Source organism: Trachurus japonicus, chromosome 5 (genome assembly GCF_045865225.1).
Source record: "Trachurus japonicus isolate A0001 chromosome 5, Traja_1.0".
NCBI lineage: Eukaryota > Metazoa > Chordata > Actinopteri > Carangiformes > Carangidae > Trachurus > Trachurus japonicus.
In genome coordinates this window covers 8,269,082-8,291,430 of record NC_140911.1, presented here as the reverse complement: position 1 = coordinate 8,291,430, position 22,349 = coordinate 8,269,082, and the positions used below count along the sequence as shown (strand labels likewise).

The window sequence follows — 22,349 nt, the reverse complement described above, 5'->3', positions numbered from 1 at the left end:
ACTGCAGACAAAACAGCAGAGAGACTAAACACCAGCACCAGACGCTGCAGAAAAACCCTGGGAATGTGAGAATATTGATAAAGAAAATGTAGACTGTCTATTTTCTTACTGTATTTCCCTCAGCAACAGGTTCACTAGTTTCTATACAGTAGTTTACCAGCTAAGGCTTATGAATCCCTCTCAAATATAAAACAGGCTTGTATATACGTATAAGCTAAGCTATAAGTCGCACTAGTATTCACAAACAGGAAGCTATACTGTATCTGTTGCTTCAGTCAAATAGAGACTTTGTGAAATGACCAGGAAAGTCCAGCGTTCATATCCAGTGTGTTCTTCCTTTCACAACAGCCTGCCATTGCTATTATAAACTGAGATACTGAAGTGAAAAGAAAAAAAGGTACTCAGTAAGTACTGGTCCATAAAATGCGGAATGTGAGTTTTTAATATGAGATGCAGATGCTGTGAATGTATTGCATGTCAGGTATCCTGTCTTGTCCTGTTTAATAGTCATAAATATTTCTACAGGTCTGAGTTTGCTTGCTCATTGAACTATAGAAGAACTTAGCCAACATGTTTTAACCAGAACACATTTGCTTACAATTCAAAAGGCCGACTATCATCTTTTTTTTTTATGATTATAACTATGACCATCATTTTGATTAGAGTGATGATTAAAGTCAGTGTTTTTCAAAAAGCCAAAAACCGAAAGTGCCTCTTCAGGTCACGATTTTTGCTTTGTCTGAGAAGAATTCATGCTGAACCTCTTGCAGCTCAGGCCTGTTTGGCATGTTGTCTGGCAGTTTGTCAGATGTAATGAGATACAGAAGGACTCGCAACACCGGCAGCCACCCTCCCTCCCTGCCCTCAGTTCATTTGGCTGGCCAGCCTGTCTGAGCCGGGTCCAGCTGAGCTATGCTTAGGAAAGTCTCAAGAGGGTCTCACTCATATGAATATCACTCGCCAAACCACCCACAGAGAGAGAACCTCCAGTCGGGAAGGGGGGGCGAAATGCCTCATACTTTTAAACGTCTTTGTTTTGAGAGTTTATCCAGGCACTCAGCCTTTGTCCATTTCAAACCACAGCGATAACAAAAAAAAAGAGGCTTCAATCTCCAATGGTTTTGGAGTAATGTTGTGATAATAAATCACTGTAATCTTAGGTGAAGGTTGAATTGCAGTGAGGGACTGACTGGAAGTTACAAAAGAGTAGACATGCTCTAATAAGTCAGTGGATTCAGTAGTGAAATCTAGAAGTCTGCAGTTGGGGGGCACACATGCCAAGCTGTGCTGTGTTGGTTTAAATAAAACTTGCTGCTCAGAAATTGTTTTGTTTTTTTCTTTCTTGTGTGCGTATGGCAACTTCACAGCACTGTGCTTCATGAGAAATGACCTCAGGTTTTTACAGTAAGCTATGAGAAATTCAGGAGAACCGAAAGTTGAATGGCTGCAGTCAGTCTTAAACAGCTGTGATGCATTACGAGTCAAGAGCACAGCCTCAAAGGTATTCTGTTGTCCATTTCCTAATCTGTTGTGACAGATGTGGACAATCAGAAAAAAGGAAGCATTCCTTTCTGCTGAGGGCATGCAACATCTACCGGAGATACAGAGATGCAGAAAGGTGGTCAAATACTTCAACAGTGATTGACATCCATCACTCTGCTTGTTAACTATAAGCTTATTTAAAAACAAAACATCACAGACACTAAGCACAATCTCCTTGTATCCAAACAATATTAAAGATATAACTGAGAACAGAAATCATTATAAACAGTTGGAATTTCAAGACCTTTGCTCCCGATGTTTGATGTCCAAGTCGCTCGCATATTTATCAGTTAGCCAAACGCTTAGCACAGTCCCAGTGCTAACCAGTGTGAGGTCTTTGAAGCCGCTACACTTGTGTTTACCCTGGGCCGGTCTCTGGGCTTGGCCAGGCCATCAAGCTAAATGAGGAAGGGGATAAAAACAGAGGCCTTTGTGGAGCTGGGAGATTTGCTCAGCAGGATACCGTGAACTGATTGTATGAATAGCATGCCTGCTGTGGTTAACTTCTAAGACCTGTCCAGATCAAAAAAAATATGCAAGTGTCAAGTCCTTATTTTCAACTGTTGACTCAGCATGAATATTATTGTTTTTCTTTTCATTGCGAAGAATTATTTATTTAACTCTACACTAAGTGAGACAAAAGGAAACATGAGTACGGGAAATGAAGATCTCTATCTAACACCAGGCAAGACTGTGATTTTAAGTATGATACTGTAATTAAATACATTAGGTATATAGCCTACACTGAGGAACCTGTTTATTTGGAGAGGTGAATATGGGTAGTACATTAGTGTATCAGCGTATTAATGCACAGTGAGTGTTTCATCTGATACATTACAGCCAACTGACAGGCAAAGCCCCAAAGTCATATTACTGTGGAAGTCCGATTATACAGTCAAATGTGCTTGCAAAGCTCAACATATTGTAAAAATGCTTGGATGTTATACTAATCCATGTTGACAACCCTCACATCTCAAGACATCAACACCTCTGATTCTCACTCACAGCCCCACTGGTTCACCAATAAAGGTGCCCCCCTCTTTTCATCTCCTTAGTTTCCATGTGTTTAGCTGGACTTCGCCCATAGCTGATGCCAGTGGCTTCATCCAATGCAGATGTTCAGATGGTTACCAAAAGCAGATTTGTACTACAGGCAGTAAACACTGGCATCAAGTGTGACGGCAAATGGTGTCATTTTACACAGTTGCATCTCTGAAGGCGGTTGTGATGAAAACATATGCTTTTCTACGCATTTTCCTCCTCATGTCACTTTGAGTCAGAAGAGATGCTTACCCTGGTCTGTTATAAATATATCATCTTAAATGAAGTGTATCCTGGCCAGACATGAAGCAAGTTGCACAAAGTCACGCAGGATAGACTTAATCATCACCAGAACCAGTTGAGATGCTTTTGATTAGGCTGAGAAACACCCCCCGCTGAAATATGACAGTGTTTAATTTAGGCTCAAACTCCTATGTTGAGTTCATTCATAGACATCTTCACTGCAATTTTGTTGAATCTGAACTTTTGCATAAGGTTTATTTTTTGGGTAGGCTCAGGCTGAGATGATATTGTTGTGTAAGAATTCAATGATCCCAGATTGTACTGTCGTCAAACAGAAAAACAAACAACTTGTTTTCCTGATCCTAAAACCAAAAAAATTGAAACCAGGGTACTCTAAATGAGTGCAACATGAGGAAAGGGCCAAAGAAAACATCTCCAGTCTTTTTGCATTAGCAGAGGATTTGTTCTGCACATAGCTTGGCCATGTGGACTTTCTTCAAAGAAATTGGTTTAACAACCAGTCCAAATAGACATTTATTTTTAAAATTCACAACAACTTATTTTCGCACACAGAGAATTTCTATTAGGGCAGTGCACTGCAGATAGAGCAGTCACAACTGACCAGAGCTAAAATCCAAAGACAAGCATAGTGCATACTGTCTGAATCTCGCATTAACCACAAATTAACATAAGTATGGGTCTTAAAGGTGACAACATAAATGGCAGGAAATGACTGGACCCCTTTTAGTGTAGTTGATGTGATGCTGCAAGCGCTATGAAATTCAGTGGGCCTTATTTAAAGGATATTTTATGTAATTTTTTCAAACTTTCACTCCTCCAACTATGACCAAATGAATTTTCCAGTCTTAGCAGATTGCTGCCAGGTTGTTTCACCTTTTTCATATGCATATTTCCAGTCAAATAAAAAATATGAATAAGGCTGGAAATGATAATTGCAGATGTCCATCAAGTCATGGGATGAAAAAGACTAACAACTAGGATTTTGGTTTGAGGGCAGCTGTTTTAAAATAGACACAATTGCTATTAAAAAGATTAATTTTGCCTAAATTAAATATTTTTGCTCTTGATGTGCTTTGGTTGAGAGGTCAACTAAGTTCTCATTTGAAAAGAATGTGCAGATCACATCACTGCTTTAATGTACCGACACTGATCACACATTGGTCATTAGGTGTAAATCGTTTTAAAATTTGATTTCTGCAGACACTGTAACACAGTTTAGTTCAGCTGCTGGGAGTTTAACACACAAGCACTTGATAAAACGAGGTCCAACATTAGGATATGAGGAAGAGAAAGAAAAAAGAAGTGGTTCCATGCTGTCGTCGCTGCCACTAGACGCCGTGCTGGGCCACCACCATTTCCAACCAATACAAACACTTTGACGGCCACAACTCACTGCTCCCCTCCCTTAAAACTAGCAGTCAGCAAGGTAAGCCCCCACTTAATAAACAACAACAAAACCAAGTGAAAAAAGTTACACAGGAGCCAACAAATACAAACAAACAAAAACACAAACCAGCTACAACCAGTGCCAATCGCTCAGTCTGGCAACAACCATTAGCCCGGGCTAGGTTCCATAGAAACCATGGTAACGCTAAACGTTGGTCAGGCCTGCTAGACCTAGCAACAGTCAGCTAGCAACCCGCTAACACCGAGTCAGTTTATGTTACAAAAATGACTTTTGTTGCAGTCAATTTAATATAAATATGGTCGAGGCGTGAAGGTACTCACCCGTAGAGAAGAATAGCAAGCTGGAGCAGCTCACAATGGTTCTGCATCTCCATAAAGGTTCGTTACACCGGGGCGTTGGCTCCACCATGGTCGGAAATACATTCAGCCGTTGGGACCGCGATTATAATCGTTGTGGTTGTTTTGATGGATCGCCGACCCACTGCGTTCTGAGCCAAAGTCCCCATGTCCAGTCTACCTCTGCTCTGGTTTTATCTCTGTCTCTGTTGTTGCTTTATTTAGACAAAAACACTTGGTTTCTTTAGTAAAGTGACTGGGCACCTGGGCACTGCCACTTTGAGGTTGCTGCTCACTGCACTGGGCCCCCTAGTGTGTGGGCGGTCTCTGTGTTTATGCAGGTATGGAGGAGGGTAAGTGAACTCACATGCACTAACATGCACATGTGCGTGCCACCAGGCCTGATACCAAAAAAAAAAAGAGTATAAATATTTTGTCTTGTTTAGACACATTCTGGAGAGTCTCAGAATAAATGTGTTTTTCATTCTCAGCTGCATAAACCTCATTTCACAGTTTCATTTTCCTTTTCTTGTCGTCTAGAACCCGGAATCTCTGGACTCATCCATCCAGAGCGCCCTTTCCGCTCTCTTCCCACCTTTCGAGGCCACAGCACCCATCGTCCTCAGCCAGCTGTTTCGCACCATTGAGGAGCGTTACCACGGTGATGCATTGCAGTGCCTGCTGGACTTCCTCATCCCCTCCAAACACCTGTTGGAGAGTGTCCAACAGGCAGCATGTGTGAGTATCATACTTTTGAAGTTACACATTTGTTCCCCCTCTCTCTTTGAGTATGCACATGCACACATCTTTTGAAGTTACATACTGTAAGATGCACCAATACAAACAGCACATTCCTCAGAGCCCAAATTTAATGCAGTAATGTATTCGGTTAGACTTGGCAGAAAAGCCTCTGCTCTTGGAGGGAGAGAGTTAGACACTTTAAAGTAGAATGAAAAATAGGAGGTGGTTGGAGTAGAAATAGACTTATTATTTTTATATGACATGTTGGAGAGATTTGGAGTAGACCATGTAGGGTTTTAAACTTGGAGGAATACTTTCCTAGGGTTTAAAAAGATGTGGAGCAAGGACACTGCCTGAGATGAGTAGCTATCTTTTATTATAAAAATGTCAGACTCATAAATCAGTCACATCTTAAAACACAGACATAAAGCATATCGTTTAAGATTCGGTGTAAGATACACCTTTGAAATATTACTGCTTCAGATCATTATAAAACTCATCTGACATTATGAAGTTTAATCCGATACCAACGTGCTTCAGTGATATTAGTGCAAAAATCAACACATAATGTATAAAAAACTAATAATGTCCTATCAACATTTTTCTTTTAATCCATAGCACTGACACTTCCTCTGCTGTTTCATGTACTGTTTTTTGGATGGTGGTGGGGATTTCCACTGTCTGTGCATTCCATAAATAATGTTTATATAAAACCATGTTGAATCTATAAGCCACAGATTAGCTAGTGTACACTGTAAGAGCAGTATTTGTACAACAGTGTGAGATAACTCGGATATTGATATCTTATGTGCATTACATGTCCTTGAAAATCATAAATATTTCATATTATACTCATAATAAATTCCATTTAAAAGTATATACTGACAAACAATTCACTGCAGATGGTTAAGATGAGGAAGCTGGAAAACTACATAGAAATACGGGAAGAAATACATCAACTACAGCAACTCTGAGAAAACTGAATTATGTAGAGCAAATGAAAGCAATATGTACTGTAATGATGCTCATTTTTGTCTTGTTTTTTCTAGGCTGGATATTCTGATGTGGTTTTCCGCTGCGAGGGCTGGCCTCTTTGTCTCCACGACAAAACTGTCATCCAGTTAGCGCCCGTAAACCCTTTGCTTCTGCGTCCTGGAGATTTCTATCTTCAGGTGGAACCTTTCGGGGACCAAGCAGCTCGCATTGTCCTCAAAAGTCTTCTGGAACAGGGATGTCGAGAAGTGGAGGAGACCCCAGTGCCGGAGACTTCGTACCCCTGCATCTTCACTGAAGAATGGCTGCAGGACATCAATGAAGGACGCCATGGGACTCCTCTGTCACGCTGCTTGCTTTGCACAGATCAAGGAGTGATCAAGTTGCCCTGGGCCAAAATAGCGATCCCAGAATTTCTGGACAAACCTAAGATCATGCCCAGTTACCGGGAAGCTCCTCCTGAGCCAAAGCTGATCTCAGTTCCCTCCCATTACAACTCCTGCACCCTCCCGATGGAAGCTGCGATTTTTTCTGCAAAAGACAGGATGTCGGCGTCTTTGAGGCCCGCGGACGGCTCATCCAAACTTGTCAAAGTAGAACATGATAGAAGAACACCAAAATCATGCGCCAAACCTTTAATCAAACCTGTGGGTTGGGTTTCTCCTAACACGTGGGACAGTCGTAACTATCGAGAGATTGAGGGGGATTATGTCGACCTGGTGGATGTCGCCAAAGGGAAAGACTTTGTAGATAAACATAGAGACAGCCACCAAAATCCTGCCAATTCAGCTTTGTACAAACCCATTACTCCACCCACACCTGCACCACTTGGGCGTAATATTCCCTGTGGGCGCACAGAGGAGCCCTGTACGCCATGCAGCCAGAGGAAGCTGGGGCAGGAGCTCACCGAACACGACTTAAAGTGTCGGTACAGAGACTCTTACCTGGCAGCACTGAGAAACCCAGTCCCTTTTGAGAGGGGGAGTGTAGACCTCCTCTCTGCTCTGGAGGAGGTTGGCCTTTGTGAAGAGGGGGAGTTAAGATCCAAGGCTATGTTTGAAGCTCCAAGAGATGAACTTGGAAGGGTTTGCAACCACTCTAAAGAGGCTGTGATACGTCATGATCTCTGCCAACATAAACATTGCTGTGAACCAGCACCAGAAAACTTTGTCTCCCTCCTTAAAGACCGTCCTGCCAGTTCAGAATCATCTGAAAACCTTATGAAGGAATCACCCGCAATCTTGAAATCATTCCCTGGTTTGAGCCACAGTCAGAGAGTTCCTACTAAACTTCTCTCCCACCCATCGGGACACAATGCAGCAGGCATGCATCCAGCATCAGACATGTGTCTTGGCGATGGCGTCATGAAACTACAGCAGAAGGTGGAGGTCATAAAACCATCGGGGAAACACAAAGTTAAGATGAGGTCACTGTCCACTGTGTCAGAGACACCCAAGGGGAGTCCACTTCTCTATAAACTCAACAACAGGAGCCACAGTGATATTTGCCCTGAAACAATCTCCAGCGTGATCCAGTGTAAAAAAGGGGAAGTGTTGGATCAGGTGACTCTGAAGCTGACCGGAAAGAGTCCGAAAAGAGGCAAGTAGATAGAAAATTAAGACAAAATCTTCATGTTTCTTTTGAATTCCCTTTTGAAACCCCCCACCCACATACACACACACAGTTTGGACATTGTTGTTATTGCACACAAAGCTATTTATTATAATCTGTTGCTCAATGCTCGAAGGGCGTCATGAACATTCGCTCCAAACAGACTTTGACCTTGCGTGCTCAAGGGAACGCGCTCCACTGAAGGTCACAGTTCATAAAGGCTCTTTAGAAAGAGAGGGTTCAGAGGTAAAAGGTCAGGCTCTAATATGATCTTCCTCCAAGGATTCTCCCACTGCTGTCTGGGCTCTGTGGCGGCACGGCTCTACTCACGTCATCCCCATTACCGAGGGAGTGAACGTAAATAGCAAGCTGCACCCGGATGAAAGAGAGGGCCTGATACCACTGGGTAAAAAGCGAGAGCAGAGCGTTCCTCTAATGAAGAGAGACAGCATAACATGCAAGAAGGAGGTTTCTGTGTGCCCTGCACCCGCTGGCATGCGCCATCCTGCCCTCAGAGGGGGGCATGATGAGATCTTGACTGGAGACATGCTTGTCATGGGCTATTAAAGCAGAAACAGAGAGAGCGCACACACAGGCGAGGCTTTGTTGGCTCCAAGGAGAGTTCAGTTGGGATGTCTGAAATCAAAGCCAGGCTTAGTCGCCACTGCAGGGTTTTGTTACAGAGTCACTATGGCCAATGTTTACATTCTGTCTGCGTACAGCTGTGCAGAGATGTAGGGCAGGTCGATGTTGACAGAGAGATATAAGGAGTTATGGCTGAAGAAAGGAATTATTTCTGTTCATATGAAAGGGCAAATGTCACCGGATAAGTATAGATGTTAACATGGTCATATACTTCCCTCAAACAGTCTGATGTATACCTTAATTAAGTGATGACAAACAGAATATGCACAGACACAGGCTTATTTTTCCCCTTGCTTGTCAGTGAACATGTATATTTGTATCTACTGACAGACGCGCACTCAAGCAGGTGTGAAGCTTCCTCCACCGCAGATGGAGCCGACTCCAGACTCCACAACTCAAAGACAGAAAAGCCATCGTCTCCGCAAGTCCAGACTCCAGCTGACGCAGCTCAGGCTCCACAAACAGGAGAATCCATTTTCAGACGCGTCAGTGGTCTCCTTGAACTGGGCATTATTTGTTTGCCAGGTACTTTGCACTATACCCAAGTCGATACATACATCTAGATCTCAAAATCTCACATTAAAGTCACTGTAAGAAAATATTTTTGATTTAATGATGATGAAATCACACATCATGATATGATCTGTAATTTATATATCCCTAAAGCTTGTAGTATTCATTAAGGAAATTCTTAATGTGCCTTTATTTATCTTCTTTTTTGTGACATATCACTAACTTTTCTCTGCCCTGCTTGTCTCCAGGCAGCAGGGACAGGACGGGCAGAGCAGTTGTGGAGGTTCATGGCGACAGAAAGGAGTGGACATCCCCCCTTGTGTCAGCTCAGAGTCTCTGCGAGTTGCTGCTCTACCTTCACTCCATACCAAGGTACTGGAAACAATACTTTATGTCTGTGTATTAATAGTACATTTTTCAGGAGGGAGGCTTGACCCATGCTGATTGTGGGATGGGGATTTCCTCACTGCTCGGGCAGAGATTTTGTTATTGTTGGCTTTAGTGGGGGAGCTCAGTGTGGTGGTGTGTAATAATGGGTCTGACCACTAGATGGCAGCAGAGTGTTATTGATGTTATAGACTGAATTAAAAAACACAACACAAAAATATTTGCTTACTTTTGCTCCCACATCAAACTAAAAGATTCATGATGACTCACCCCCTGAATAGTTTTACAGCCATTACAACAACAAGACAAATATGCAGGCCAGGCACACAGCTCAGTGAATAATTCTACCTCATCAAGTTGTGCCTTTAGACCTGCTTGTAGTTAACACTGACCTGTGCCGACCCTTTGCCAAAACTGTTTCAGCATCGCCCTCAGAGGTCTACTAGTGAGCACTTTAACAGTGTTATTTGTTTACACTGTGTCTTTGAACTTTAAAAAAAAGTCTTTCTACCACATAGCCTGGCCTTCCCCTGTCCCCAGTAAAAGAGCCATACTCCAACAGTCTTTTGCCAGGCCGGCTGCCAACTGTCTGGTATGCAGCGCCTTGCTAGAATTAGCAGCCCTGTCTCATGTGGGTTCACACAACAGTAACCCAAGAAGAGGGCATTAAGAGGGCGGGTGTGTGTGAGTGTGTTAAAGAAATGGAATAGGATATGCGAAGAGGTGTGTGCGTGTTTGTGTGGATGTCAGATGGTGAAAAAAGATAAATACAAAATTCGAGAGGTGGAAGAATTGAAGCATGAAAGAATTTGAATGATGTAATGACATCACATCAAGACCACTGCGATCAAATGAACGTGTCCTCATCCACCCCTGACATGAGTGATTGTTTTCCTAGGAAGGATGTTCGAGAGCTGGGAATGACTTTGGTCGTCAATGCCAGGAAAAAGCCTCCTCCGCTTCACCTCTACAAAGCTCTGCTGATGGCCCAGGTTGGAACAAGACAGCTGCCTACACATGCCAGAGTGAACAATCAAACAGAGCACTCACCCAGAACACAAACACATGTCATCATAAAATACTGCTCTAGTTAACACATGACAGCCTTACCTGATCTTTATTGTGTTAAATGTATTGACCCCCCTTTCCCTCCTGCAGGAACAAGCTCTTCATGCTGTGCACAGTATCGTGATGCTGCTGGACAAAGACACTTCTCCACGCCCTGAAAAACAGCCCGGGCTGCAGGTCAGGAATAAAAACACCTTTTATTTTGTGAGTGCTACTTCTGCTTCTTTCCTCACCAAGCCACTGTCTTTGTGTCGTTACCAGATGGACATGCTGACTTCCATGAAAGCCATAAACAAGACAGTTGAAGCTTCCCAGCTGACATCTGACTTGGGCGGGAGCTTTACTTACAGCCATACAGACTGGCTGCAGTTCCACCAGGTACTGACTATTCACCATGTGTCAGAACATAGTGGAGGCATAGAGTTTTATCCTAAACCTTATCAACACCCAGGAGGAGCCAAAATTGTCAAAATATTGTGCAAATGTTATTTTTACTGCCCTATAAGATATGCAGTTTTTTAACACATTCCTACTTTCTGTTTAGACACACTTAAGCCAAACATACTTCATAACTGCTGCTGTTGTTTGTAATGCCACGTGTACGTTTAGACTTTGAGTGGAGGAAGGAAATGGTCAAGACTGGAAATCAGGGTCATTACACTGCAAGTCGGAGCTGAGAAGCTGAAGTTTGTTTTGTTGCCTCTAAGTGGTTGTTATATAATCATGTAATGTAATTCTGCAACACTGAAATTGTGTTGTCTGATTATTTTCTCATGCATTTTTGGTAGTAAATTGTACATCTCCAGGCCTCTAAATAAATCTAAGAGGGAAAAGTTCTTCTTTGGTTTAAAGCAGATATCATCGGCACGGCCGTTTCGGCTAATGCTGTGTTCAAGGCAGGCTTTTGAAACCGTAAGTTACAGCTTCAAGTCACAACTACGACTTGGTAGCGTTCCAGGTAACCCGTAGCTCGTGTTTTTACCGTCCTGTTGTCTGTGAAAGTTCCCTATAACGGCCACTCGTAACTTCCGACCCGTGAACTCGTACCAGATCGAACTGGTATGACTTCACAGGAAGGAAAAACACAAAGTACGAGTTTCCTTGAACGCACCATGAGTTAGCAGCCCCCGCCCTTGTCAGGCATCAATTGGTCCTCGTGCTACGTCACCACATTCACGCGCATCCCTTGGCTGCACACACACAGCCCTTCATGCCGTTCTCTCCCCTCATTGGATAACACTTGTATCCCACAAGGAAAATTTTCTCCTCGGGTTACAGCAGAGCAGAGTGACGGAGAGACTCGTGTTTAGGCTGAAATACTTCATGTAAGTGATTGCTGACGGAAAATAGGACTATTTAGGACTTATATTAACAAAAACATTCCACTGATATCTGCTTTAACTACTTGTACAGTAGTAGCCTCGTTGTAAAGGGTCTCAATCCAAACTTCAAACTGCCAGAGAGAAAAACCACTGATGCATAAGATAGAAACACTCCTCAGGAACAGCTTAATGCAGTAGATGTTTAGCACACAAAGCAGAAAGATGAACAAGTTTTCATTAACACAGGATGTTAAAGTAGTGGGTTAGATCCAAGAAAACTAATGAGACATTGTTTAGTTCCCCTGAGGTCTTTTTTCCCCTACCATAGTTAGCTGCACTGAGAGCAGTCTCCTGTAATAAGCACACCTCAGTACATCTGTACAGGCCGCAGGATGATACTGTCCATTGTGCTCTCTGTATGTAGCTGATGGCAGATTTGTAGCTGCTGTTTGCAACAAGATTACAGTAACTTCTGAACTTAATTCATTTCAGAGACTGGTTTCCTTCATGACTGACCTGCAAGGGGCCGACTGCCTGTTGCAGAAGGCCATCAGAAAAGTGGACGGCAGCAAAAAGATGGACACTGCCCAGGTAAAAAAATGCGTACAGTCATAGTATGATATGATTTATTTTTTGGACGGGTGAATAAATGCTGACTGTGCTCGTACTTCAGGAGGTGCAGCAGTGCATTCAGGAACAGAGGGCTTCAATGAAGGAGGTGCTGGAGGACACTCGACTGGTCGGCCTGCAGAGAGAGGGAGGGGCTGTACTGGCCAGGATGAGAAGAGAGGAGTTCAGATTTCCACAGTCTGAAGACTACAGGTACTAGATAAATATTTGTCATACAGTACATACCATTCAGTGTAGTAGAAACTGAGAAACAGTACATCCTCATCCTCTGTAGCACATAAATCCTCCACCAGAGGCCGCCAACATGCATACATCAGAACAGCACAATCATCACAATCTACCCCATTCTCTACACTGATCACTTTTTTTTTCTTTTTTTTTTTACAAATTTGAGGTACTTTTCCCTCGATTTTAGTATTCCCACGATATGGAACATTTGACTTCATCATTATAACTACATGTGTCAAGTCACTACTTTCATTCCAAGTCAAATACTCTGCACACCCTCGTACTGTAGCTGCGTCCAGTTTTTCAGGCAGATTAGACCTTTAGTCAGAGGTAAACTGGGTGGAGCTATGATGGGAATAACATTAAATAATATATCACCGAATTTGAAGTACAGTGCTAATATAAATAACTTAGACTGTCCTACTCTCACAGTTGTAATGATAACTGTGAGAAATGTGTGAGGGAGTTCTACTGTAAATCAAGCCCAGGTTTACTCACCCACTCAGGCCTGACGAGGTCTAATTAAGGAAAATATGTGAAAACACCTGTGTGTGTGCACTACAGGTTGCAGAGACAGTTATACTAATGATATGATGCACTCTAGCTGTGTTTTAAATCATCAGTTGAAGCCTTTTTTCAAAATCAGTGCACAGCAAATGGATGGTACTGAATTTTACTAGATCTATGCTCATATAAATATGAATTTTAATATTGAATCAATTGTTAATTTGCATTATATACTGATACAGCAGCACATCATTTATATTGGACCTATTTGTAGTTATAGTTTTATCACAGCAGCAAACTTGTGAAGGGCAATCGTAGATTAAAATGCACTCTATTCGCAGGCTTAATTAACTTATTATTTTAACCACATATTCCCCTACAGAGATGCACTGGAGTCAGTGACAAGCCTTTATAACCAGGTGGAGGAGAAGCTCCACATGCTGGTGATGAGATCGAATGAGTCACTGCAGCACCTCGAGTTCCTCTTCAGGCTTAGAGAGATGGAGGCCAAAATCAGCACGGTACTATCAGCTCTCTATTAAGTCTATAAATGTTTTAAATACACTGAAGCTGTATCTAAATGTCATTAATATGGTGAGAGGGGGATATGAAAGTTGGTCACTCTTTGTCCAGATTTTCATTAGTGTTCCCATAAACCAACATTGTATAATTTTTCATTGCGTCTTGCAGGTTGGGACCTGGTTCAATTCAGAAGGGGAACAGAAACTGACTGACTCTTACACAACAGATAATACCCTGGTGTGCACTGAAGAGGCTTTGCAGCACTTTGAACATTTTTTCATTCAGTGCAAGGTATTTCTCCAGTATATCAAAGGGATGTAAAAATGTTTCCGTATTTGGCTTTTATTTTGGGTTGTCTTTCTGTTCCCGTACCGACATTTTTCTCTTATTTTTCCCAAAGAACGGAAATATTTAAATGTCTGCAGTGATAAGAGTAAATAACAGATAAAGAACTCACAGGCAGAGAATTCAACCTGACATCTCATGGTTTTCTTCAGGAGAAACAACAACATGCTTTGAACCTGGTGACAGAGGCCGAGGGACTCGTTGGCACTAGTGACTCCACTCCTGCAACAGATATTTTTCGTACTCTGGTCGGCACTTTCAAATCCAATATGGATGATTTTATGTTGCGGGCAGAGAAGAGGTCCAAAGAGCTGGACGCACTGGTGTATGTGTACCGCTTCTGCCATGAGGTTTGTGTGTGTTTTTTTTATTTCCCCATTTGACACTTGTGATTTAAGTCTCCTCTGTTTTCCTTCTTCACACAAAATCAGTTTGAAATATGCAGACAAAGGACAAGTGTCCTTTGTCTGCATATTTCAAACTGATTTGTGTTAACCTTTAAATCTGAAAAATGCTGAATTAATCATTCAAATTTCTTCCTGCCTCCCGCTCTCTCTCTCTCTCTTTCTCTAGGCGTCTACTATGGCCAAGGAATGCAGTCATTTTTTGGAGCAGGTAGAGCAAGGGTGTTACTCAGCTCAAAACCTAAGCACACTCCAGATGTATGAAGAGAGATTAGGTGGCGAATTCTCCACCCAACACTTCCAGGCTCTGAAAGTTAAGGCCTGTGCTGCGGGATCAGGGGTCTCTGGGGTTATGAAGGTGTGGAATGCAACTTTGGTTCATTGCCAAGAAGTAAGGCAACGTCTTGAGGAGACGCAGAAGAAGAGAGCAGAAGATAAGAACCAGATCCAACAAGCCACAGCTGCAAACTCTCAAGAGGAAGGTGGAGGAATGAAGAAGAAGGAGCAAGGGAGTGAGGTGGGGGAGGATGAATCCTCCCTGACACAGCTGCCAGCCTCTCCTAAAGAGGTGGCCAATAGCTCAGAAAGCATCGCTGCTGCAAGCTCCGACCACAACTTAAAACCTGAGTTGAAAGGAGAACAGGGATTACCTGATGCAGCAGTTGAAAATGAGAAAATGACTCCTGTTTTCTCACCAAATATTGACAGTTATCCAAAAACCAAATGGAGGCTAAGAGAGCACCACAGCGAGGCAGATCTTAGGGGCGCAGACTCTTCTGGAGTGGGCACTGATTTCCCGTTGCACAAAGCACTGAGTCGGTCCCTGAGCGAGGGATCGTGCGTTAACTCTCATTTGTCCAACATCTCTGGCTTTTCACCGTTGAACATAAGACACAAACACTGTCAGAGCTGGACGCAGCCACCGGGACAAAATCTGCAGCCCGTCCAAAATCTGCCCATTTCCCATAACGAGAGTTTACGCCCAGGAAACCTGAGCTGCAAGTCAAGAGGAGACAGTAATGAAGAGGAGGGAGAAGGATGCACGGGCTCCACCAAACATTTAAGGACCCCAGAGACATTACTCACACCAGCAGAAAACAACAGCAGCAATGTATTGTAAGTAATGCATCCCTCCCTCCCTCCCACCCACAGCTGTAACCTAAAGTTCACCGATCTCTTCATGAATAGCACAGCTGTTCACCAGTTAAAAATAATCTTATATAACATAAATTCTCTTCTACTTTCAGACAAGTAACATAAAACTGAGTGTAATCCCCCCAAGATCAACTGGGTTTACTTATGAGCTTTAGCAAGAAATCACTTGATTTTACATTTTTCATTTCCTACATGTGGAACAGGAAACTGCGGAGGATAATGGAGGAGCTGCTGTCCACGGAGAGGGAGTATGTGAAGGCTCTGGGTTATGTTCGAGAACACTACTTCCCCGAGCTGGAGAGGGCCGACGTCCCTCAGGACCTCAGGGGCCAGAGGGGGAGCATCTTCGGCAACCTGGAAAAACTCCACGACTTCCACCGGCATCATTTCGTCAATGAGCTGGAGAGCTGCGTGAATGAACCGTTCAGAGTGGGACGCTGCTTCCTACGACATGTATGTGACACACACGAGAGAGAGTGGGACTGTTTACTCTGGAAGTGGGATGCATTTTGTTGGGAAAAATTTGGATTCTGAATTCAATTCGATTTGTTTTTTTTGCTCCAAGTCGTTTTATTGATATATATAGACACAGAGACAGAGTGTATAAAGTACATACATTCAGAAGCATAGGTGAATAGAAATAGTACAAACATAAACATAATACCCCCCATCCCTACAACAATATTACTGTACCATTCAACAACCTAGTATTGATTGATCTTGCATACAACCACATATTTACATTATATTACATGCATCATAATTTAAACAGTAATGGTGCATGATGGATTTGGAAATAAGGTATAATACATAAATAAATAAGAAATTAAAACTGGTTCTTATAGGTTTCAAATTATATACAATACAGGGTCAGTTGTATAAAACACCAATATTAGTGACGTCTAATTTGTCTATATATCTTAAGAAAGGTTTCCATGTAGCATAAAATATTTGAGCACATCCTCTTGTAGAATAGTGAATCTTCTTTAATAACAAATGCTAGTGTAAAAGGTCATTGATCTGCTTTTACAATCTCAATGAGAAGAACATATTAAAAACACTCACAGCGTGTGATTGTTATTTTAATGCCACAACCACGGGCAGACGGGAGCCTGTGTCCCCTGTGTTTCCTGTTTTGAACCAATAGTTCTGAATAATCGATAATAATAATAGCTGCTCCAGATGTGTCCTGACTGTGAACCGGTGCCATGTCAGTAGCTTCCAGGAATCTTTTCTTCCACCAGCTGAGATGCCGATATCACTGACACATTCTTTGGAAGTGGTGGTGGTGGTGGGGGGGTTGTATTAGCTTACGCAATCCTCCTGTGGTAAACTAACACCCCACATTTCACAGTCACGTAGACACGCACTTTTGGTGTTGGTGGTGATAATGGGGGAGTAACAATGGTATTTATTCTCTTTGTGTTTTTAGAGGGAGAGCTTTGGTTTGTACGCCCTTTACAGTAAGAACAAACCGCAGTCTGACACTCTTCTCATCAATCATGGAAAGGCTTTCTTCAAGGTGAGACCCACTGAGCCTCCCCTTTCTCTCCCGTCTCTGATAAAACTACATCAGGGTTTTTCAGAAACAAGAGAAAAAAAACCCTGGTGTGTTTGAACAAGATGAAGAAGTCCTGTTAGCAGCTCTGGAAAGATGCACTGACTAATGCACAGCTGGGCTAAAAGCTGAACACGAACATCAGCATGTTAAGATGCTCACAAACATAAACGCTATCATGCAGGTGTTTACCAGATTATATTCCTTATGTCCCTCATTTTAGTTTAATGTATTAGCATGCTAACAATTCCTAATTAGTACTAAACACAGAGTTTAGTGTCATTAGTTTTGCAGGGATCTTACCATGTTGTCGCCGTATAGCATGGCTCATAAAGAGAAATGACTACGGGCAAATTATCTTCCTTCCAAATAAAAGTGTGAAGTTAGACGTGTCATGGTGTAGCATACAGTATCTAGAGCTTTTATTTTGCAGTTTCTCTGGTTGGATTTTCACAGTTCATAAAATGTCTTTTTGCACCTTTGTGTACAGTTACAGTTACAGACTCTTCTCCTCTCTGACTATAATTACTTTTCCAAAACAGAGACAAAACTAACAATTAACAAAGATGAATTTGTCTGAAAGCATTATTATTAATGTGATTATTTAAAATGTCTTGTATATTGTGATAATATCATTATTTTGAGTTATTTTCTTTACAATATTGTGATGATGTCATACACTATCTGAGTCCTGAGTTGATCCATTCAACACAGTTTTAACCTTATCCTAACACCTGTAACTTTACCATATGTATTTTTTTTAACCTATATCTGTAGGTTGGAAATTTGCTCTTGGTGTCTTTAATTATTTTAATTATTTGTTTTCATTTCATGCTTTTATTTCATGGATTGCAGCACTTTCTGTCAATTCTAATTTGTTTCTTGTTTTATGTTTTATGTCTTGTTTTGATTGTTCGAATTGAGTCTCGACTGCGAAACTAGTTTACCCTTGGGTATCAATAAAGTAACCTGAACCTGAATCTGAACCTGAACCTGAACACTACTCCTCTTCTCCTCCACCAGCAAAAGCAGCTGAATCTGGGGGATAAAATGGACCTGTGGTCGTATCTGCTGAAGCCCGTGCAGCGAATCAGTAAGTACAGCCTTCTGCTGCAGGACATGATGAGAGAGTGCGGTCCGGGACAGACCAGAGAGCTGGCTGAGGTCAAGGCCGCCCTGGAGGTCGTGCACTTCCAACTTCGCCATGGCAACAACCTGCTGGCCATGGATGCAATCCACAACTGTGATGTAAGTGAGAGATTGGGCAAGATAATAAGACAGGAAGATTGCATGTTTTACAGTGCAGTATATACACTGCTAGTGTTCTCTAGATAAGAATGATTTATGACTTAATTCATCACAAAAAAATGCAAAAGGGAGAAGGGAGACAGGTACAGGCAAATGACAGTATACTTCCAGGGAAAGTGTTGTTGAAAATATCAATCATATTTGGCTTTTTACGATACTATTGATTCAACCTGATTAATGGGGTTGAATAAGTTCAGCAGTGAAAACTGTGGAGTCATCGTTTCTAGAGATGAGTGAGGCGATTCCCTGGAGCGCCATAAACTGTAAAGTGGAAATAGAGGGAATTCAGTGAGATTCATAGCAATTTTGTGCATTGGTCCACACATTTTGCCTATTTCTATTGAAGCTTTCCACTGTTTCTGAGGAACTGCAAAGACTCTGACTTTCGTTTTGTGTCCTGCAGGTTAATCTGAAGGAGCAGGGGCAGCTGATTCGCCAAGATGAGTTTGCGGTGACGTTCAGAAAGAAGAAATGTTACCGCCACATTTTCCTCTTCCAAGAACTCATCCTCTTTAGCAAGACCCGCAAGACCGATGTAGGAAATGACACATACATCTACAAGCAGTCATTCAAGGTACACATCGCATATGTAAACCCACAAATGTGCACACCCAAACACATACATCCTCTTTTACTATATTCATGAACACCCATCATGAATATAAATTGTTAAAGAGAGAGAGTAAAACAGAGTTCAATCTCAATGGGTTTTACCTGGGTGAATAAAGATTACATAAAAAAAAAAAATCCCTAGGACTTTAACCTAACAACTGTAACTCTAACCTCCTGACATTAAACCTTTACCCTCAAACAGCCACTTTGACCCACAGTGACGCTACACACAGCGAAATACCAGTGAATCCAATACGCAACACTAGATCTCAGCACTGTTACTACTTCCTCTTTATGACAAGTCAGTGCAATGTGTATTTTTCCTTCAGGCCGAGGACATGCTGCCACCTCTGCTGTGGAATTACTTTAGTCATCACTTACAGAGAAATTAAATTAACTACAACATGGCAAAACATCTTCATCACTCACTGGCAGAGGAGAGAAAATTGACTCAAGGCTTTTAACCAGATGTCAGCATAAGAAATAATAATATCTGACATAATGTAATAGTAATAGTGGGATTGCACGAAAGAAAATGGAAAAGCAGTGTAAAATGGTCTGCTGCAGAATCAGGCTTACTAAAAACTTTTTTTTTTTACTTTTCTCTATTTTTTAAATGAAGATAGGCTATTTCTATTTATTTATTTTATTTTAATAGGGATCCAACTTAAACTGATGCTGTAGCATTCAGCTTATCTTCCTGGGGTCCCCATGAAATATACAAAAGGATACAAACATATATATACATGTAATAATAGCCAGAATTGAATCCATCAACCATAATATAACAAAACGAACAAAAGAACAGAAAAACACAAAACAATTAAAGAGAAAAGCAAAAAACTACTACTAACAGTTCCCTACCAATGCCGCAATGAAGTTACATTTTCAAATAAAGTTTAAGTTTCTTTTTGAAGACCAATTTGTTTGAGATGTGGAGATTGGTCGCTCCATAATGATGCGGCTCTATAAATAAAAAATCTCTGTAGAGACTCGGCTCTTGGCTCTTCACTAAGATCATGAACCTACAACTACAACTGCGACCACCAGGCCAGACTCTCTGTACCGTGCTCCAGATGACCGGTCAGCACTTACAGTATTTCACTCTCCTTTTCCAGCAGTTTATTAGCTCTCGGACACACTTCATAACTCTCCACTGGCCCAATCATTTTTAAATATCCCCCAGACAGTAGTCCTGGAGTCGAGTCTCTCCGTGTTTGGCCACATTTGCAAAACTTGCTTGCCGTATTTGAAACTACTACTGAAGTAAAGAACACAATTACTTTTAACTTTGTCTTTGTTTTTATTCAGACGTCAGACATAGGCATGACCCAGAACAGCGGAGAAAGTGGCCTGTGTTTTGAGATCTGGTTCAGGAAAAGGAAAACTCAGGATACGTACATGCTCCAGGCCGTTAGCCGGGAAGTGAAGGAGGCTTGGACCAGAGACCTGGAGCGGATCCTCTGGGAGCAGGCAGTGCACAACAGAGGTACCAGCACAGATGTTTCAGGTTTTTTCTTTTCTTTTAATTTGAAATGTGTTTCTTAAAGAGGTGATCTCATGTCATGTGTTGTTTGTCAGAGGTCCGTATGCAGGAGAGAGTGTTCATGGGTATCGGGAACAAGCCTTTCATGGATATCCAACCCAGTGAAGCAGCGATCAACGACAGAGCCATCAACTGTGCACTGATGGGAAGAGGTGAGCAAATACTTCCTGTAACACAGATTCATTCTCATTGTGAAAGTTTTTTTTAAATATATATATATATATCAAGCTTCCTTTAATAAAAACCTATTTTTAACACAGTGTCTGGAGAAAACAGGGTGCTGTCTTCCGTGAGACGACAAGACGGCCTCCCGGGGGGTCGCCCAAAATCTCTCGGCTCTCAAAGCTGCTCTTCTTCCTCCTCTTCCTCTGGGGGAGGGTCCCTGTCCCCGGTGGGATACGGTGGGTGTGGGCCGAAGCGGAGGGGGGTCATGGGGGTGCTTGCAGGATACGCGTCACCCCCCGGAGCGATGGAGGAAGATGACCTGGACCACGAGAGCGGGAATCAGAACTTATTATGTAAGTGGTCACTCGGATGAAGCACAACTTATGGAGCACAATAATTGTCCATCCATCTATTCTGCCCTACAAATCCAAAGTGCAGTATCTGCTTTTTTTCAAAAAAAAATAAAAAATTTTGACCAATCAAAAGGGTGGCCAATTCTCTCCAATCTGGTAGAATTTGATATTGATACTGCTAAAATGTGTAGAGTTATTGGGCTTTTTATTTTGCTGTCCATCCAAAAAACACTGTGAAACCAAGGCAAAGTGCAATATCTGCAACGAGTACTGTACTCCCTACATTCTATAATAATTCCATTGGAGTAAAACTAAGGCAAAGTGCAGTATCTGTAGCTAATACCAAGCCAAAGTGCAGTATCTGTAGCTAATACCAAGCCAAAGTGCAGTATCTGCACCAAAACCAAGGCAAAAGTGCAGTATCTGCCATAAAACTGTCAAAATTGGTCACAAAATATGCCATAAAACGGTCAAAATTGGTCAGAAAGACAAACTACAAAATACATTTAATTCAGTCCACCTTTATCTAATCAATTACAGACTTGGTAGTTATTCACAATTTAATGCTTAAACCTGACAATGAAAAACACAAAATGTTGTTTTTCTCAGTTTGGCATTTTTACAGATACTGCACTTTGCCTTTGTAGGGCAGTGTTCATCTGTCATGTTTATAATCAAATCTTCTGCGTCTTCCAGTGGACAGCTCCGAGTCATCAGGAGAGAGTATAAGCGGCTTCAGCAGCTGCAGTCACAGCTACCAGGCGGAGGACGCCTCCTCCGTCTGCGCCTCCGTCACCACCGTCAAAGACGCTGCGGCCGCTCAGCGAGCCGAAGCCTCTGCAGCAGCTCCCCACAAACCGAGCGCTCTGGCAGGATCCCCAGAGAAAACCCAGACACCAGAAGCTGCACCAAAGCCCAAACCCAAACCCAAACCCAAAACCAAACCCAAACCACAATTCTTGGCAAAGGATCTCCCCTGTGGCAAGGTGCGGTACAAATCTCACAACCAGTAACCGGCTAATCTTTTGGTTTTATGGGTTAAAAGCATCGGAAAAACTCTGAGCACATAATTCAAGCTGGAAGTGAATTACTCCCAGAATCACTCATCATCTCTCTCAATGAACTGTCTCTGCCCTCCATTCCTCT

At 42.2% G+C, this 22,349-nt stretch overlaps 2 protein-coding genes across 2 annotated transcripts in view; one reads left to right on the top strand and one right to left on the bottom strand.

The window, feature by feature from the left end:
- Positions 1-22,349, bottom strand: part of LOC146987004 (heme transporter hrg1-A-like) — a 349,260-nt gene that overhangs the window by 12,441 nt on the left and 314,470 nt on the right. The window lies entirely within an intron of this gene.
- Positions 1-22,349, top strand: part of quob (quattro b) — a 29,607-nt gene that overhangs the window by 5,976 nt on the left and 1,282 nt on the right. The window contains exons 2-23 of the mRNA XM_085775960.1: positions 5,131-5,328; positions 6,381-7,927; positions 8,704-8,705; positions 8,911-9,105; positions 9,342-9,465; positions 10,379-10,472; positions 10,639-10,725; positions 10,810-10,926; positions 12,363-12,461; positions 12,544-12,692; positions 13,618-13,756; positions 13,926-14,048; positions 14,255-14,452; positions 14,676-15,622; positions 15,865-16,114; positions 17,094-17,183; positions 18,243-18,467; positions 18,931-19,101; positions 20,451-20,628; positions 20,721-20,837; positions 20,946-21,203; positions 21,900-22,189. Coding sequence (XP_085632086.1) covers positions 5,131-5,328; positions 6,381-7,927; positions 8,704-8,705; positions 8,911-9,105; positions 9,342-9,465; positions 10,379-10,472; positions 10,639-10,725; positions 10,810-10,926; positions 12,363-12,461; positions 12,544-12,692; positions 13,618-13,756; positions 13,926-14,048; positions 14,255-14,452; positions 14,676-15,622; positions 15,865-16,114; positions 17,094-17,183; positions 18,243-18,467; positions 18,931-19,101; positions 20,451-20,628; positions 20,721-20,837; positions 20,946-21,203; positions 21,900-22,189 — 5,598 coding nt within the window. The remainder of the gene's footprint in view (positions 1-5,130; positions 5,329-6,380; positions 7,928-8,703; positions 8,706-8,910; positions 9,106-9,341; positions 9,466-10,378; positions 10,473-10,638; positions 10,726-10,809; positions 10,927-12,362; positions 12,462-12,543; positions 12,693-13,617; positions 13,757-13,925; positions 14,049-14,254; positions 14,453-14,675; positions 15,623-15,864; positions 16,115-17,093; positions 17,184-18,242; positions 18,468-18,930; positions 19,102-20,450; positions 20,629-20,720; positions 20,838-20,945; positions 21,204-21,899; positions 22,190-22,349) is intronic.